We start from the raw sequence: 17,591 nt of genomic DNA on the forward strand, positions 1-17,591 counted from the left end.
CCTGACACGAATTTGCCAGTAGGCAGAGCACAAGTCCAGGACTGCGAACAAAGAGCATCCCGCAAGATCGTCTAGGATGTCGTCGGCCCGGGGAAGCGGTTGCAGGACGTTGATCTTCATCTTGTTTAATGGGATGTAGTTGACACACAGTCTCTTCTTATTTTTCTGTGTGACCACAATGGCTGGAAATCCCCATGGTCCCGAGGATGGCTTGACGATACCCTTGTCGAGAAGCGTGACGACCTGGGTCTCGAGGAATTCTCTATCCGTCGCCGTGTAGCGATATGGCTGTCGTCCATATGGTTTTGCCTCAGGTACAAGGTCAATTTGATGTTCAATGCCTTCATAGAGGCCAAGGTGGAGAGGGTCACGCGGGAAGAGGTCAGTGTGAAGGAGCAAGATTTGTTTCACATCGTGTTGTTGTTTAGTCGTGAGCTGGGAGCCGATGCAAACGCCATCAAGAGTAGTTTCACTTGATACGGATGCACATGAATGTGAGCCATATGTGAGACTTTGATTTGGTGATGCGGTTGCCGCTAGTTGTGGTGGAGCAGAGGTTGAGGGCTCATGACAACAGGCTGCGTTGTTCAGCTCACTCCATAGTGGTGCATCCTCGTCGGGCTCATGTTTGGTCTGCAGAGGCTCGGCCGTAGCATGCGGAGGATCAAACTGCGAGAGAGCTGACCGTGTGAGGATCACTGCGTTGGACATCCTTGGTAAAAGTTCTTCTCTACATTGTACAACCGTGTTTCTGTTGGGTTGGCAAATGATAGGCAACTCTGGGGGCCTAATGTGAAGCTCGGCTTGTGCGATGCGGAACCAGTCTTCTCCCAATATGAGAGGTAAGGCGTTTCTTTCAAGGACTGCCGCTTCGACTGTGGCTGACATTGGTCCAATTGCAATCAGGAGTGGGACCACACCTTTTGGAGTGACGGAAGCGCCGCCAACGACGAGCAATGGTGGTTTCGTCCATGGCAGTAGGGCGAGTTCGTTGACAAGGCTTGCAGTGATGACTGTTATGCTGGAACCACTGTCAGGAAAGGCGCTTACTGTGCCAACTCCAGTTATGTGAGCTGGAACGACTGGGCACTTCAGCTTAGAACCATGCAAGAGGTCTAGCTGGCTCACTAGAGCTGTAGGTTCATATGATGGCTTCGGCTTGGACTGATTTGGAGGCTGTTTTGGCTTGTTACACTTGCTTGCGAGATGGTCAGGCTGTTTGCAATTGTAGCAGATGGCTTCCTTGATGTCTTGTCCCGGTCGGTATGCTGGGGAACCATATTTTGTGGAAATTGTGTTGTACCTGGCTTCCTGTTGGTCTGGAGGCATATCCGCGATGCGCGTACGGCCAGTTTGTGATGTACTAGGCGTACAATTGAAGTGCGCGGTTGAGCCGCTCGTTGAGAAACGTCCATCCCGGGCTGGGTTTGGGAATGTGGGCGTGCGGGCCAGACGGGAATGGTCTATCGTTCGGTCCACTTCGGACACGATGTTGAGGAAGTCGTCCACTGTTCGGGGTCGGTGGACAGCAATGGATGTGGCGATCTGATCATCACGAATGCCTTGAACAAGGTATTCAATACGTTCCTTGTCAGTGATGGGGACTGGACATCGCGACATGATCTTGAGCTTGGCGAAGGCATACTGCTGTAGGCTATCGCCAGGTTTCTGGGTGAGGGCTGTTACCTTTTGTTGCCACTGAATAAGCGAAAGTCGCTCGCCGAATTGTTCTTTCAGTCCGGCTTTCCAAATGGTCCAGGTGGTAATTTGTCGCCCTGTTGACGCATGCCAGTCAGCTGCGACACCACGTAGTTTCCCTTGAGCGATGGCTAAAAGAGTAGGGTCTTCCCATTTTGCAAGGCGCTGAGTGCGTTCAAGCTCTTCAATCCAGTGGTTCAATGTAGGAGTGCCGCTTCCGTTGAATGTGGACAGCGAAGCTGATAGATCTGGCAGAGTTGTCACGTGCACTTGGTTCGCTTGATTGGCTAGCGTCGTCATCATCACGGCCATGTTCTGGTGAAGGAATGCGGCCATGCGCTGCATGTTCTCAGCTTCGTCTGTGGTAAACGCTGGCATAGTCGGGAATAGCGTTGCAGGAGCCAGTGCATTTGGCGGGTTTTGGGTGGCATCAGTCAAAAGTCTGTCAATAAGCTCTTCCTTGTTTCCGATTGTGCTAAGGTTTCGGCGTTGAAGTTCTATTTTGAGGAACTGAACGCTCAGGGTCGCGAGATCTTCGGATGTAGCGTTACTCCAGTTGATAAGTGACATCGTTGTTCCGGGCGGGCGATGTGCAAAGGGGAGGCTGGTAGGCTTAAAAATGGCTTCGCGTTCGGCTACGCGGATGAAAGCGGGCAGGCAGGCTTACGTGGCGATTAGGTGGCGAAGGCAGGTTGAGGGCGTCGACTGCGCCATATGTGAGACTTTGGGAATAAGAAAAATGTTTAATGAATGAAAATAAAGTAAATAATGGAGGGACGGCTGAGTGAAGGCTGATGGCTGGTCATGGCTGGCTGGCGTTCTTCTACTTCTTCTACTTCTTTACCTGTCTCTGAGGCCATATGAGGCACGTTCGACGCTGTGGGCAGGCACGCTGCTCACAATATATACATCAAAATGTGCCGCAGTCTGGACTCCGGCGTTTGTCATGAGTGCTGACGCTCGTTATTTTCAGCGTCCTTTTATTGTTATAATTTCCAGCACAGTATCGTACTCGTTTGAGAATACCCCGAGTGAACATGCTTAAAATGTATAGCATGGTAAAGACATAGTTAAATAAAACCACGGAAAAACAATAAAAACAATTTTAAGCTTCTTGTCAGAAAACAAAAAGTCAAATATCTAAAACTAATTTTCGTTTTTCTTTTTCTTTCTTTTTTTTTTTTTTTGGGGGGGGGGGGGGGCATTTGTAAAGCACTTTTTGCTAATGGTCATCTGAGCCCACCAAATTTTGTCAGAACATAGAAGTATAGACACACAAAACAAATACTTTTTTTCTTAATGGAGTCTTTATGGCGTGAAAACGTTTCCAACTTTAGGTCGTTAAACACACCGTACACATATAGTTCACGTATAACGCGTGCCCACTGTCGGAAACAATTCCGTTTGATGCGATACAATAAAGCGCGAACGCGTTGGTCTCGCGACGTCGTTCGCTGCCGGCGAGCAACAACGGCTAGAACATTCGAGGCTGCGTTCTACGTCTCCCCCTTCAACCCCCGAACAATTGGGACCATTGGTCAGGCCATCCACCGTCCACCCGGCTTGCCGCCTGGGAATCGGGAGGGTTGTTTTTGTAACATTAAGTTTCCGTTATGAAGCCCTCGACAATCGCCGCCTGCGGCTGCCCTATATGCTACGTGTGAAAACGGACCGGGAATTGGCCGGTGGAAACACGCTTCGTTTTACGGCCGCGACCTCTCCATCTCCCACATGCTCATGATGGGTGCGTTTCCCACCGCTATAAACGCGTGGCCGCAATAAGGTTGGCAAATTTTAGGCACTACTACCGCGTAAAATTTGTTTGCCTCGCGCTGCTGTTTTAGGGCTAAGATAAAACAGCAATCGTTTCAGTCTGTCGGCGATTGAAGGGGTTGGTCGGAGGCCTATATATTATGCGTGTCCTCAGTTTATGGCGCGGGATTCCTAAAATACGATGTTGGTGTCGAGGTCACTTTTTGCGTGGGTTCGTGTACGGGTGTATAAGCTTATATTGATGCGCAATTATTCGAGTTTGCTAGAAGCTATCGTGATAAAAAGGGCCTTCCCCAACTGGCTCACGCCATTCCGTGTATTGCTTGACCTGTTCAGTAGACACTCAAAACTTAAGGAACGCAGGGTGTGGCTTACTATGTTCTTGTTCATTGCTTTGTGACTGGTTGTTCGACACAGTTACCGGCAAATGCCTCAATCCCATTGGTTGAGAAGGAATAATAAATTTTTTGAACTCGCCACACCCGACGTTTCTTAAGCTGTCAATACTTACAATATTTAACTTATGTGGCATGCTCTTCCACAACAAGGGAAACTTAATAAGCGAACGACGAGTCAAGTTTCAAGCACAACGGTAGAAGCGCTTTATCTCCGCAAGTGAAGCCTAAAAGAAAGGGTATTTGGCGATAAGAAAAAACACAAACAAATATTTATTTGTATTAAATTTTGTTTTTGTATCCTGGGGCAAATTCTTTGCGAGGTGCACTCTTCAAATAGCGACAGCTTTATCGAGTTTAAGCTCTGGGAGAATTGTATGTTCTCCTTTGTTCAATATGCATATTAGATTAAGATTTATTGCTAGTTCTTTGTCATCCGAGCGATTGAGTTAAGCCGAAGGAGATCTACGTTGTACACCATTTTTCTTCTCTGTTAGTTTGGTTACGCTGAGATAGGAAGAAGGTCCGACCATCAACATATTGCTCGTGGATATTGCCGAGCTATTGTATAGGTTATAGAGTAAAGAAGCCAAATTGAAAACATAAAATTAACATGGTAAAAACACCCCGAGACTGGGAAAGAAAAAGGACGGACAAACACTTGTGTTTGTCTGTTCTTTCTTTTTACCAGTCTCGGGGTGCTTTTACTATGTTCAACTACCACCAGCTCGTTTGCGTCATAACCTTCTGTTCTTAAGAAAAACCTCGCAAAAATCTGTAACTGTAATTCAAGTGTGTGGATATACCCTTAAGGTTTACTATTTTGTGTGTTTTAGTCATTTAAACGTGCGTTAGGTGAGGTTTATCAGAGTGAGGGATGCCATCAAATATGTAAGGGTCCCATATGCGCGTTCATGTATCTGCTGTGCCCCAGTGGGATGTAATCAAGAAGAGCCGTGGCAATTGTGTTTGGAGACGCGAGGTTAATATGAAAACTAGACCGTCGTAGTCGCTTTTAGCTCTAAATTTTCTGAAGAAGCACTTATATATATATATTCTGGTGCTTTTTTAGGCGTCTTTCGTGCTCTTTTCTACGTGGCGCATGTCCACTCTAAAAAAACAAATAACGCCTGTGAGTTTACTTTTCTGCAGAACCCAAGATAACAAATCAGGGTGAAAAATACCAGGATCCAAGCGAATGACCAAACTCAATTACGATTAGGCTAAAAACGAAAGAAAAAAAGACAGAAAGCGATATGTGCAACAATAATGCACGTGATATCTTTTGAATACAAACATGGCAATGTTGAACAGCGTAAAAGATATCGAATGGTGTGACACTATTGATTAGATTATTATTAATTATTATTATTAAACATGTCTTCATTGAACAGATGATCTCATACTTTATCTTCTGACATGGGAGAGAGGGTGGGGAAGGAAGAATATATATAAAACATCTGAAAAAGTGCACCTATATATTTCAAGACTGTTTTATTGTTTATTGTGCTCAGAAAAGTGGCAACCATTAGGGTGGTTTAAATTAAGTAAGTGCTTACTGATATAGACCAATTTCCCCTGTGCACGTGTGTCCGTTATAACCAAAAATTTTTTTCGTATTTTTTGTTTTTCATTAGAGACGAGGAATATCTGAGTACTGAAAATGATTTTGAGGATTGGATGCAAAAACAGTGGGAAAATAATATTTGATCAACACTTCGGCTTTATTTGTTATTTCATATAAGCAACTAAAAATTAATAGGCATATAAGCATCTTCGATCCGTGCGCGTGAATACAGGTGGCCCAGTATTGCTTTACAAGCGCTAGAGTTTATGCGCAGTTGCTCACTTCCCTATTTTTTTTTTTTATTAGAGAGCTTATATGCTGACTTACGCAGGATTACTCAAGGTACACAGTTACAACGACATATTTGAGCTAGATGAAACGAAAGTCAATTTATTGTGTCAAAGTGGGTTCAACATCCTTCAGGGTTCATCGGAGCTAAAAAATTAAAGGATGAGGAATACGTTGGGGAGCTTTGCTTTGTCGTGTCAAGCCTTTCACCCTGTCGCAAATCTACTTTGTGCAGTTAGCTTAATATCTAAATACATCTAGCATCATACGGTATATGAAAATTTGTCAAAATAGGTGTACAACAAAAGTCACCATTGTTTGCCAAGACCGTATTTGTTTTTCCGTTCTTGTGCGCAGTTTCGTAATTTCGTCAATTTTCTGCCGTTTAAAACATATGGTATCAACTGAGGTATCTCCGAATTTTTTTGTTTTGCTCATATATGTTCGTTTTGAACACTACATTTGATCACCAAAGACTTTGTCTCACATAAGCACGTATACTACACTAATAAATTTGACTATATTATCTTAGATTATACATAGAAACAAAACAAAGTACTCTTTGAGTGTTCGCGCTGTGGCACACCTTGTGCCATTTACTATATACACCCGATGCGTTTGCGTCACAATAAAAGTAAACGTTTTGCCCTCCGTCAATATTAAACCCCATATGCAAACAACCAAGCATGAAATGCACGCAGTGTCCGAGCTGTCATTTCATCGACGTCAAAATGACGTATCACACCTGTAAAAGCATTTGCATTGGGAAAAATGCTCATGACGGAAAAATATGAGGGATTAAGGACGGAAATGACAACCATATTTTATGCATGTGGCAGTCATTAATCAACAATTATGCGCGCTACAGAACAACCATTTTTCCAGCATCTTTTTTTCTTGTTTGTTCTACATAAAACCTAGACGGAAAGGACAAAAGCCTTTATTTACGAAGAAGAGGCCGACATGTATTCACGCGGCAGAGAAGAGCTCCAAGAGGGTAACCTTTACCAATCGATGCATCCAGTGGGCGTCACTATATCCTTCGTGCCTTAAAAAGAAAAAAAAATATTTCCCAAAGCGATATTGTAACTGGGCTTCCACTGTAATCAAAGTAGGCGTTCATTTCATTTCATTTCATTTAATTATTCCCCTTAAGACCCACGGGGGGTATTACAAAGGGGGAGACATTGGCAAGAAACAGAATACAATAATGCCGCAAGAGAAAAAGAATGAATTCAATGGGCGTATCACAGGTGCAGGTAACCAATAACAGCTTCGGCGAATTTTTGAGGGTCCGTTATTGTGACAATGGCTTCTGGTAACATGTTCCAATTTTAATGGCGAGCTGCAAGGGTAAAAACTTGTAAATATTAGTCCTGAAAATGTCTAGGTGAAGTTTGCAGGACTGGTCAAGTCGGCGAGAAATGAAAGAGGCAGGTATGCAATAAATAGACTTACGAGATGGAGAGTGATAGAAAAGTTTATGAAATAGTTTTATTTGGCATACAGCTCTATGTTCACTTAGAGGAGGAAGGTTGTGAATTGGCTTCAAAGAGGTAACGCTTACAGAGTGGTTATAATTTCTTAGGATGGAACGTGCAGCTTTATTCTGGATAGATTCTAACTCTTTTTCAAGGAATACTTAGTGCAGTTCCAAATGGCAGAAGCATACTCTAATATAGGGCGTATTAAGGTGTTATAAGCTACAAGTTTAGTTTCTTCAAATGTGAGATATAAAGTACGACGCAGAAAACCAAGAGTTTGATTAGCTTTAGCGGCTATATGTTTGGTATGGCATTCCCCTCAAGAGAGGCTACTGGTTAGAAAAACTCCTAGGTATTTATAATTCATAACTTTTTCTACACAGGCGTTAAATAAAGTGTAATTGAATACAGAGGGAACTTGTTTAGTGATGAATTCCATGAACTTAGTTTTGTGAACGTTAATTTCCATCTGCCATTTCCGACACCAAGACTCAATGCTAAAAAGGTCATCTTGCAAGGAAATACAATATGCTATTTTAGTAATTCTAGCATATACAACATAGTCATCAGCAAACAATCTTAAAGTTGAGTTAATACAATTAGGCAAATCATTAATATAAGGCAAAAATAACAATGGTCCCAGCACGGTTCCCTGTGGTACTGTATCGTGACTGTATCGTGGAGTTCGGTAACTAAGCGCATGCATTCCACTCCTTTACCTATCAAAATGAAACAAGTGAGTACGTGCTGCCGCGTGCGAAACCTGCGCCCAGAAAGATAATACGGTTGCTACGAGAAAAAATACCTATTTTCCTCAACTCCCTCCCCCTTCCCCCCCCCCCCCCCCCCAATCCCTTTCCTCGCCCGAAGCGGGTGAGTGAGAGGGGCATTAGCTTTAGGTGACCCTGTTACTTGGGTAGTAGGGCTATTTAGTCACTTGTGAATGAAAGGGATGCTTTTCTTGATGCGCTGAACAGGAAATAATTTTTTGTTCTCCAAGCAATGCAAAATATTCGGCACTTATACCCGCGGCAGATTTATGGGTCAAGCTTGGGAGAGCTTCGTACCGAGACGTGACGTCACGAACGAACCTAACGTCAAAACGGATGTGACGTCACAGACGAAGTTTATTGCCATTTCACCAAAACCGAGGCATTTTTTCTTGAATAAAAAAAAAAGATTATGGGCGTTCTCTTCAATAAAACAAATTCGGTCTTAAGTTCTGAGGAAAAAAAAAAAGGGGGGGGGGGGGCTTAAAGTCGTCGTTGGCTTCCACTCTGAGTGAACTAGAGGGCACAAATTTAAGACAGGGAGAAACTAAAATCATGGAGAGCTTTTTCATTTCAATGCTGCAACAAAGGTTTGAGACGCCAACGGATGATCGATACTTTCAACTCCTCCTTAGAGCTTGTATTGCAAATCAGTCACCGTGATCGAACTGTGGAAAACGTTCTCAATTCTAGGCATAATAGGGTGAATCACACTGGGTTGTCCAGAAGTGAGTACTTGCGGCTCTGAATACAGCTTCCTCTGCACAAATCTCCGCCGCGTCCCAAAATCTTTGAGGCGTTTACTTCAGCTAGATATTACAAAGGCGCACGCCTAAGTTATGGGTGTTTTGTTTTAAATAATTAAACAGCGTCTGCGTGCGAAATAAAATAAAGCTCGTTAAGTGACTGCTGAAAGTCTCAACGACACCCCCGAGTCGTTTAGACGCAGAAAAAGCTGAAGCATAAAAATACATTTTACGCGAGTTGACTGGAACCTGTAATGCGTTCGTATTCAGTAGGTTTTTGTTCGAAGCGTAAGTTATTTTTATATAGAATAGAATAGAATAGTTTATTTCAGGTTACTTTCAAAATTCATTTTCCAGAACCGTCTCACTTAAGCACATGTGTACTTGTGTGTGAGAACGGGCAGTCCTATTCTACAAGTGCTCCCCCCCCCCCCCCCCCTCAACGCATTACTACAGAACAAAAAGGGAAACAACAAGAAGAAAACAAAAACCAAATTGTAAGAGCCCGTGGTGCTGTGGCCTAATATTCATTAACACTTCGCGGTTGGGAGACTCGTTTTTGTTTTTGTTTTTCGTTAGATTCGGTGCTTTGTTTGCCCATGATATTGTAGAGCGAACGCCAACCAATATGCTCAGCACAAAGGCAGATCCGCATACATCAGTCTGTGAAGGCTGCTTCACGTATTTCGGTTCGACAGTGACCGACCGCGTCATAACCGCTTATGATTTATTACGAGGAGAAAACACTCTGGCGCAATCTATGGGCTAGCCCTGATTCGCTTAGTATCTGCGTATATTTACTAATTTCTCTGAAGAATATTCTTTCCATACGGACTCAATTAAATAATCCTGACATTGTTCTAAACGACCATTTCTCATAGGTAGTGCGTAGATTTTATCGCCAAAAACTGCAAAAAAGCTTCAGTTTACCTGATTATACCAAAATGACACACGCACACGCGCACACACGAGCGCACGCACGCACGCACACACGCAGACGCTCGCACACAAACACACTCACATCACATTTACGAATTAAGTGTGCGCAAGGCGTGCACACCTTGGATAAGCAGAGTAATACCCCTGTCAGACGGGCACCTCAAAGGACCTTAACGCCAAAGGACCTTTAGTGTAACTGTCATTTAGGCACTGCCACACGGCAACTCGAATGGCATTTAGCGTAAAGCTCCTTTTCGTGAACTTGAGTTCCCTCAACTCCTTTACGGCTGCTAAAGGTCTACTCTCGTCAGCAGCGGTCTACACTAGAGAAGCGAATTGAAATAAAAGATAGTACCGATACCTAAAATCAATGCGTTCGCATTTTTATTATTGAAAAAGAACGTGTTTCACGTACATTCTGTACAAACCTCTCTCTACTAATAGTTTTCTGTACTCACGGCCTCAGGTATCAAGTAGGCCTCGTCGTCGCCTGCTCGCGTCGTCCGCTTCGGCACTTCGGTTTTCCTCCTCTCGATCTTCTTTACAACCATATTTATCTAGCTTTTATTTGTCTACTTATATTACTATCCATACTTTATATATTTAATGTTTTTTTTTTGTACATAAATATTTCTGTACGTTTCGCACGACGCGAGAAGCGTCCACGAGAAGGGAAGGGGTCGCCGCGCTTCCATTGGAGCGTTGAGGCGACCTGGGCGCTGATACTACTTTGGAAGGATCGGCTGGAGGACCTCCGACGCGTGCGATGAACCTTAAGCGCGAGCACGGCGCAAAAACTGAACAGAGAAAAGCGTAGCAGAAGCACGGAAATGACCGGGAGCACTGAGCAACGTTAGGACTAGCCACCCTAGTTAGGACTGAAGCCGGAGACGCCCATGGGTTGCTTCTAGTCGCCAAAAAACCACTTTGCTTGGGCCTGAAATAGACTTTGTTGTAATCACTCGACTAAACTCGGGATTTCGTCTTTTTTAATATATTGCTTGCTTAAAAAAACAAAAAAACTTAAAAAAATATTTATATTGACAAAATATTATTTTTCGGACGTGAACGTGATTTATGCGCTTGAACCAGCTACGAGACTTCAATCGCTGTAAACATCGTATAGCTGACATCTAGTTGTGCTGTCTGGCACGGCACAACGTAAAGGTCATTTGAAAATCCCAAAGGCCTTTGGCGTAAAGTTCCTTTTAGGTGCCCGTATAACTTTATGATGAAGCTTAGAAATGCGACTCCGTACGCAACTCCCCCCCACCCCCCCCCCCCTCCTTTTGCCACTCTCTCTCAAAGGAAAAAAGAAAAGAAAGCCTGAAATAAACAGGAAGGATCTGCATCTCAAACCCAGGGTCCTGTTTCGGCTTCTAGCGAACATGTAGGCCGCGGTCAAGCATGGTCGAAAAAAGAAAAAAAAAAGGGGGGGGGGGGGGGGGGGAGGGGGGGGGGGGGGCGGGGGAAGGGGGTCACATTCTCTTTCCCCCCTCCCCTTCTCCCTCTCCTTTTTGCCGGTGATCCGTCACGCCGAGTGGTTGGCCTCAGGCACGCAGGTACGGAGAGCCCCGCTTGATGCGCGGCGTTCGAGTCCCGACTTCACGCACGATGCCCGCACGCACCGCTTCGGCCCGTTCGTCCGAAGCGGGGGCCGGCATGCTGCTGCGGCGGGGACCTTCGTGTACTTTCCGGCTTTTAGCTGTCTCGTTGCACCGCCGGCGACCGGAGACACTAGTCGCAAGGGCCGTCGGGGCTGTACACCGCTTTAAAGGGTGACGTGTTTAGAGAGACACGGTGCTCCTTTTTGCGGACCAGACACGCGAACGTGTCAACGTTCTATAAAAGAAGTTCCGCCTCAAAATAGATTGATGTTGCTGTTTATGTGCAGCCGTCTATACACCAACTCAACTCTGTTACGTCACGGCGCGGTGGTGGCGCTTCGAGCGCACTTCCGGTACTTCCGGTTTTTTCTGGTGGGCAAAACAAACCAGGCGAGGCTGGCAGGGCTATGGACTTCTGTTAAGAAAACATCAATACCTTGCTATTTGTTGCAATGCCTCAGAGTTGTGTAGCTTGGGGCTGCACCGAAAGAGCCCGGAAAGGTTCGGCGATTGGATTTTATCGTTTCCCTGCCTGCCCGAACCGTCGGAGTGTGTGGACCGACGCTGTGAAAAGAAAGGACTGGACGCCGTCGGACGAGGATCGCCTGTGCGGAAAGCACTTTCTGACGGGTAAAGTTTACGGATAACTTTTGTCGCAAGAGTATTGTCTTGATGTTCCTTCATGAACGCAGGAGCACCGACGAGCGATGCGGACCACCCGGACTACGTTCCGAGCGTTTTCGCGTTCAAGCGGCCTGAGCGTGTGGACCGCGTTGGGAAATACGAACGAGCAAAGCGACGCCGGAACAACCCAGCTCGTGTTCCCGCGGTTCCTGCCTTGCCAGGAGTACCTGCAGTGACTCTGAGCAGTAAGTAGAACCCGTATTGTCTGAGCGGCGGTGGTGTAACGGTTCATGCTGGTCGTATGATCTGTTGTACACATTCTGGCGATCATGCTCCGTTCGTTTTTCTTTTTTTGGCTGTGTCTACAGTGCCGCCCAACGGCACTCCACTCGCGCTTACAAGTGTCGTCCGAAAGAAAGTCGGAAGGCGCGTGTATCACTGGGGAGCTCGTTAAACCCTCCCCTTCCCGGCCTGTGTTCACGCCGCTTCGCGGCGACAATATGCGGCTGCTAATTACAAAACTATTAACCCTCTTGGCCCCGTCGTACGTCCAGCCATCAACCCAAGCCCCGCTGTCCCCCATGCACCTCCGGAAAGGGAGTCCCATACAATTTTGTTAAGCGAATTTCATACAATTTTGTTCAGCAAAGATTCGTCGACAACATTCTTTTTTTTCCCTTGTCAGTGATAATCGTAGAAGAAAAATGTCTTAAATATCATCAAACGCCTCAGCAAAGAATGTCTGAGAAAAAAAAAAAAAAAGTAAGCCCACACTGTGGATTGAACCCGGGTCCGCTGCGTATGAGGCAGGCATCTCACCACTAAGCTAAGTTACAGCTTCGAAAAACTAGTTTTGACAATTAGCTTTGTATGGGACTTTCAAACGGCACTTGAAGGCATGAGTGGAGTGCTGTCGGACGGCACTTCCATGCTGTGCAAGAGTGGCGTCGGCACACTGCACCAAGTGTGTAAGATTCGCTACTTTTCGACCCGACAGGAAGTCACCAGTTTATCTCAATATAGTTATTTCTCTCTCTCTTGACAAATGCAGAGTAGTGGACTGAGAATAGTGAAATGCGTATGTCCAAACTTTCTTTTGTTTGAAATCTCTTTTTGTAACTTAATTTAGACCCGCCAAGCACTGCCGAGGCAAAAGAAGTCATCATGCCAGAGGCCTCCCCAGGCCAGGAGCACCCAGCACCAGGCACGTAACACTTACTACTGTTTGCGGGACGACAGCGAGACAATATTCCTGTTTCATTCACAAATGCACGGTGTACTGTATTAGGATTTATCGAATGCATATGTGCAACACCTAAAATTGAAAGGTTAAAAAACACGAAGATGTGAAAGAATGTGGTTGCTTTGTCGTCGTCCTTCGTGTTTTTATCCTCTCAATTTTAAGCATTCTTATTTCAACATGGTTGTCATAATCAGTCATATCTGCAAACTTTCTTTAATCTGAAATTTCTCTTCGTTGCTTACTTTAGACACTTTAAGCACTGCCGGAATAGAACTAAGGCTCACGCCAGAAGCCCCTCCAGCACCGGAGAACAGTGCACAAGGTATGTAACATTCACTACATTATTTATTGTGTCACATATCAAGTCCACATTATCGTCGTTCCCATTTCTTGGATCAATATGAATTGTTGAATGCCTATTTGCAAAGTTTCTTTTATTTGGAATCTTTTTTTCGCTTATTTAGATTCTTTTAGAGCTGAGAAAGAGCAAGGCATCATGCCAGAACCCTCCACAGCACAGGAGCACCATGAACCAGGCATGTAACATCCATAATTTGTTTCCAGTTCGAAACACATTTCAAATGAATTTGAAAAACGAAGGACATGCAAGAGCAACCATAAAATTGCGTCTTTTGCATTTTAGCATTAAGGGTCGCCTATCTGAACACTAAAATGAGGTAACATCGGGAGCTGAGCACCCAACACATCCCATTCCAGCTCATGCAAAAAAGAAAGGGCTTTGGATGCACATCAAAACAGGTCAAAACTCAACGGTGGACACCGTCAGTACTATGGATGCAAGATCGTCAAAGCATTCCCAATAAAAAAAAGTGTCAGCACATCTACACTATCTTGGAAGATGAGAGACAGCGACAGCAGAAGTGGCAGAACAGATATCCTCGATGCTCGTGTGTGCGTTCTGGGTGCATTTCTTCTATTCCCTCCCGTGGGCCCGCCCCCTTTGATGGCATCAGAATCTTGTGTAACCGCCCTATGTTTGGGAGATTAAACGTCGTAGTCGACGATACTCTGCCGCTCACTCACTCCACGCTGCACCGCACCCTGTCGCTTACGTGGCCCCCCTTCTCCAGCCACTGAAACGGGCGAGGCGCTGTAGTTGAGAGCAAACATCGACCAACAAACGTTTGAGCAGACATCGACGACTTGAACTCGTCGAGTGTCGGGACTGCTATCGCAGTAAAAACAAAACAGAATGTCTCAACCTACATCGTAAATTTTACTACAACGTGAAATATAATCTTTTAAGCCCTAACTGGAAAATTCCTGAAACTGGATAGTCACTACAACTGAACCCTCATTTTCATTCTCTCCTTTACTTTACCCTTTCCATATCTGAATGTTAATCTAGAGAACTGCAAAAATTTTTGTGTTCAAAATTAAACATTGTTCCTAAAAATGAATGTTTGTCCCTGTATGCCTTTTGTATCTTATTCATTCATTCGTAAGTAATCATCAAGCTTCTACTCTTTAACATCTCATGGCATAACCATCGAGTTGGCTTCAAAAAATCACAACTACACTTTTTCTTATGATTTCGAGCATTTATTACAAACATAAAAAAAAAAGAATGAAGTCACCAGAGTTAACAGTTCAGGTAATTTGTTTCTAATCGAGACGTAATTTCTTTCTAAAGTGTGGTAAATAACTCGCAAGGGTACCTGTTCCCCCAAGCACTACACGAATCTCAACTTCCAGTCATCTGCTCCCATTTTCTGTTAAAAAGATGTCGAATGCCATACTTTGGGAACATCTGATAGTTCTAGTGATACGGGTTTCTTTTTTACTTTTGTGGTGCAGCTCAGCATGTCATCTACAAACCATTCGGACATTACTAGATTACTAATGCAAGATGCATCTTCCCTTTCATACATGCTTATTTCTGATTTCTTGCCCTTAATATTATTGTTTTTCCAGCCTCCAGCAAACACACGGCGGAGAACTCGGCCCAAACAGATGTGGTGGTGACTGTTCCTTGCTTTATCTGCTGTAAGTATGTGGGAGATTTTTTAAAAACTGTCTGTTCAAGCATTTATGCATCACATGGCATGCTTTCCAGCTTCCAAGTTTGAAGCACTGCAGAAAGAGGTACTTCATCTAAAACACAAAGAAGCAAAGCTGCTGTCCGATAATGCAGTTCTCCTCCGAAGCATGGAGGTCAGACCTGTAACCACCTGCTCTTCCGACCAGCTGACCGAATCGTCAGTCCAATTCTACACTGGCCTGCCGAGCCTTGCCCTCTTCGCTCTTATTGTACAGTTGATGCAAGAGGGCACAAAATACCTGCCAAGCACTGTGTCCCTGGGAGATGCCGTGCTCATGGTGTTGGCAAAATTCCGTCTTGCACTGCTCAACCGAGATCTAGCTTTTCGTTTCAATGTGTCGGAGGGGACGGTCGCACACATAATGGTTAACCTCATTCCCTTGCTCGCAACAATTTTTTCGAAGTTCATCATATGGCCCACACGACCAGACATTGCTCGAACGATGCCAACCCTTGTCCACCGGCACTACCCACGATGTCGCGTCATTGTAGATTGCTCTGAATGCCGAATTCAAAGACCGCTCTCATTCACTGCCCGCTCACAAACATATTCACACTACAAGGGTACTAACACTATCAAATTCCTAATAGGAGTGACGCCGTGTGGTGCAGTGAGTTTTATCTCCAAGGCGTGGGCAGGCAGGGTATCGGACAAAAAGCTCACTCAGAAAAGTGGCCTGCTTGATAAGCTTGAGAGTGGAGACACTGTTTTAGCCGACCGTGGATTCCTCATTCGTGAGGACATAGGTAGGGTGGGAGCAACACTTGTTGTGCCCGCATTCACCAGGGGCAAGCGGCAGCTTCCCGCACAGGAAGTAGAGACTGCGCGGCAAATGTCAAAGATTAGGATCCACGTAGAGCGAGCCATCGGTCGTATTAAGGTTTTTAGGATCTTGCAAGACAGACTGCCAATAACGCTGCTGCGACATGCCACCAACATCCTGCTCATATGTTCTGGCATTACGAACTTGAAGCGCAAATTGTTGTAGGCACTGTTCATGATGCGTGAACTCTGCTGGTCAAGGCAGGGAACTTGAAAAACCTGCTACATGCATGGTTCTTGAAAAGGAGCCTCCTGCTAGTTTCAATGTGGCAGCCAACATCTCACTAGAGACCTAGCTTCTCCAAGGAAGCTAGGTCTCTTAGCGATATGTCAGCTGCAATTGTTGAAACTACCAGATCTCTTTTCAAGTCCTTTCTACAAGATTCAACCACATTTGTTTTGTTTTGGGGTACATGCAGTACGAACCTTTTAGCCAGCAACAATTACATTTTTTACTCAAATTGGTAGCTAACCTTTTGCCTTTTACTCTTTTAATGACTAGCAAGTTACTTGCATTGTAAACAGGCACACACGGTGGCTGTCCTACACTTTAAATACCAAATTAGTAGCATCTTCTTTTTAAAAGATTAAATTGTGTGAGTTACTATGCAGCGTAAAGTTAATCAGCTGTCAAAATGTGCCAACTTATCTTTTCTTGGTGTGTGAAGCAGTAGTGATCACACAAATGCATGCCGGTACAGTTCCTGAATATTCGGACTTCGGCGTGGCAACACCAGTAACCCAGGGCTGCTGTTCAGACCCACATTTTCGGACTGCTCAATTATTCCGACTCCCGGCAGAGTAAAAAAAATCGGTTGGCCACTGTATTTTTTTTTTCTACATGCAGTTGATGAATTACATCAGCTACCTAGTACAAATTACTTCAGTTATTTAATTATGCTTTTCTAGACAAATGCGTCTTTTCCTATGCGTTTATGAATGTTTGTGTGGACTATTAGTGTAGGACAAAATTTAAAAAAATGCTTCGATCGCTCTCTTTGCAGTAATGGAATTTGGACAATTCAGAAAAACTTAAGTAGGCCTTAAAAAGTCAGGACACCTAAGCACTTTTTACGAGTTGTGAATGCGAAAGCGTGAATGTCATTCTTCCGCTCCCTTAGTTCGTTCGTCTCTGGTGTAGTGGCGTGGACGGCCACATTTGGCTACTGCCGAGGGGGCGGCCGACGGCCAAATGCGTGCTTCGTGCGGTGGTTGGGCCACGCTGAGCTCGGCCGTGCAGCCTATTTGAAGTTTGCCCGAGCAGGCTGTGCGGCCAGGCCCGTACCTGTTACCGGTGGCTAGGCCGCTGCGTTCGCTGCGCCGCTATGGAGAGGGCTTCTCTGGTGGCATGGTTTGGAACTATGCCGCGTGAGAGCCAGTGGGAGCTGGCTCTCACGCCAGCTCCCACTGGCTCTCACCTTCCTTGAAACTAACGTGCGCCAGCCAATGGGCTGGCGCACAATAGTTTCAAAGTGAAGTCGCAATCCATCAGATTGAGACTTCACTTTGTTCCATTGGGACAGGAGAATTTAGGTGCTGTTGGCACGGCTTCAAAGCTGATGACGTCGGTTT

At 45.0% G+C, this 17,591-nt stretch overlaps 1 protein-coding gene across 1 annotated transcript; it reads left to right on the top strand.

The window, feature by feature from the left end:
- The first annotated feature begins 11,565 nt into the window (after window positions 1–11,565).
- LOC115318745 lies at window positions 11,566–16,286 on the top strand. The gene is made up of 7 exons (XM_029978469.3): window positions 11,566–11,897; window positions 11,960–12,136; window positions 13,021–13,095; window positions 13,382–13,456; window positions 13,599–13,670; window positions 15,070–15,141; window positions 15,212–16,286. Exons 1-7 carry the CDS (start codon window positions 11,720–11,722, stop codon window positions 16,183–16,185), a joined length of 1,623 nt encoding a protein of 540 aa, XP_029834329.3. The 5' UTR covers window positions 11,566–11,719; the 3' UTR covers window positions 16,186–16,286.
- Window positions 16,287–17,591: the final 1,305 nt, after the last annotated feature.

The sequence above is a fragment of the Ixodes scapularis genome, unplaced genomic scaffold (assembly GCF_016920785.2).
Source record: "Ixodes scapularis isolate PalLabHiFi unplaced genomic scaffold, ASM1692078v2 PGA_scaffold2__306_contigs__length_199485367, whole genome shotgun sequence".
Taxonomy (NCBI): domain Eukaryota; kingdom Metazoa; phylum Arthropoda; class Arachnida; order Ixodida; family Ixodidae; genus Ixodes; species Ixodes scapularis.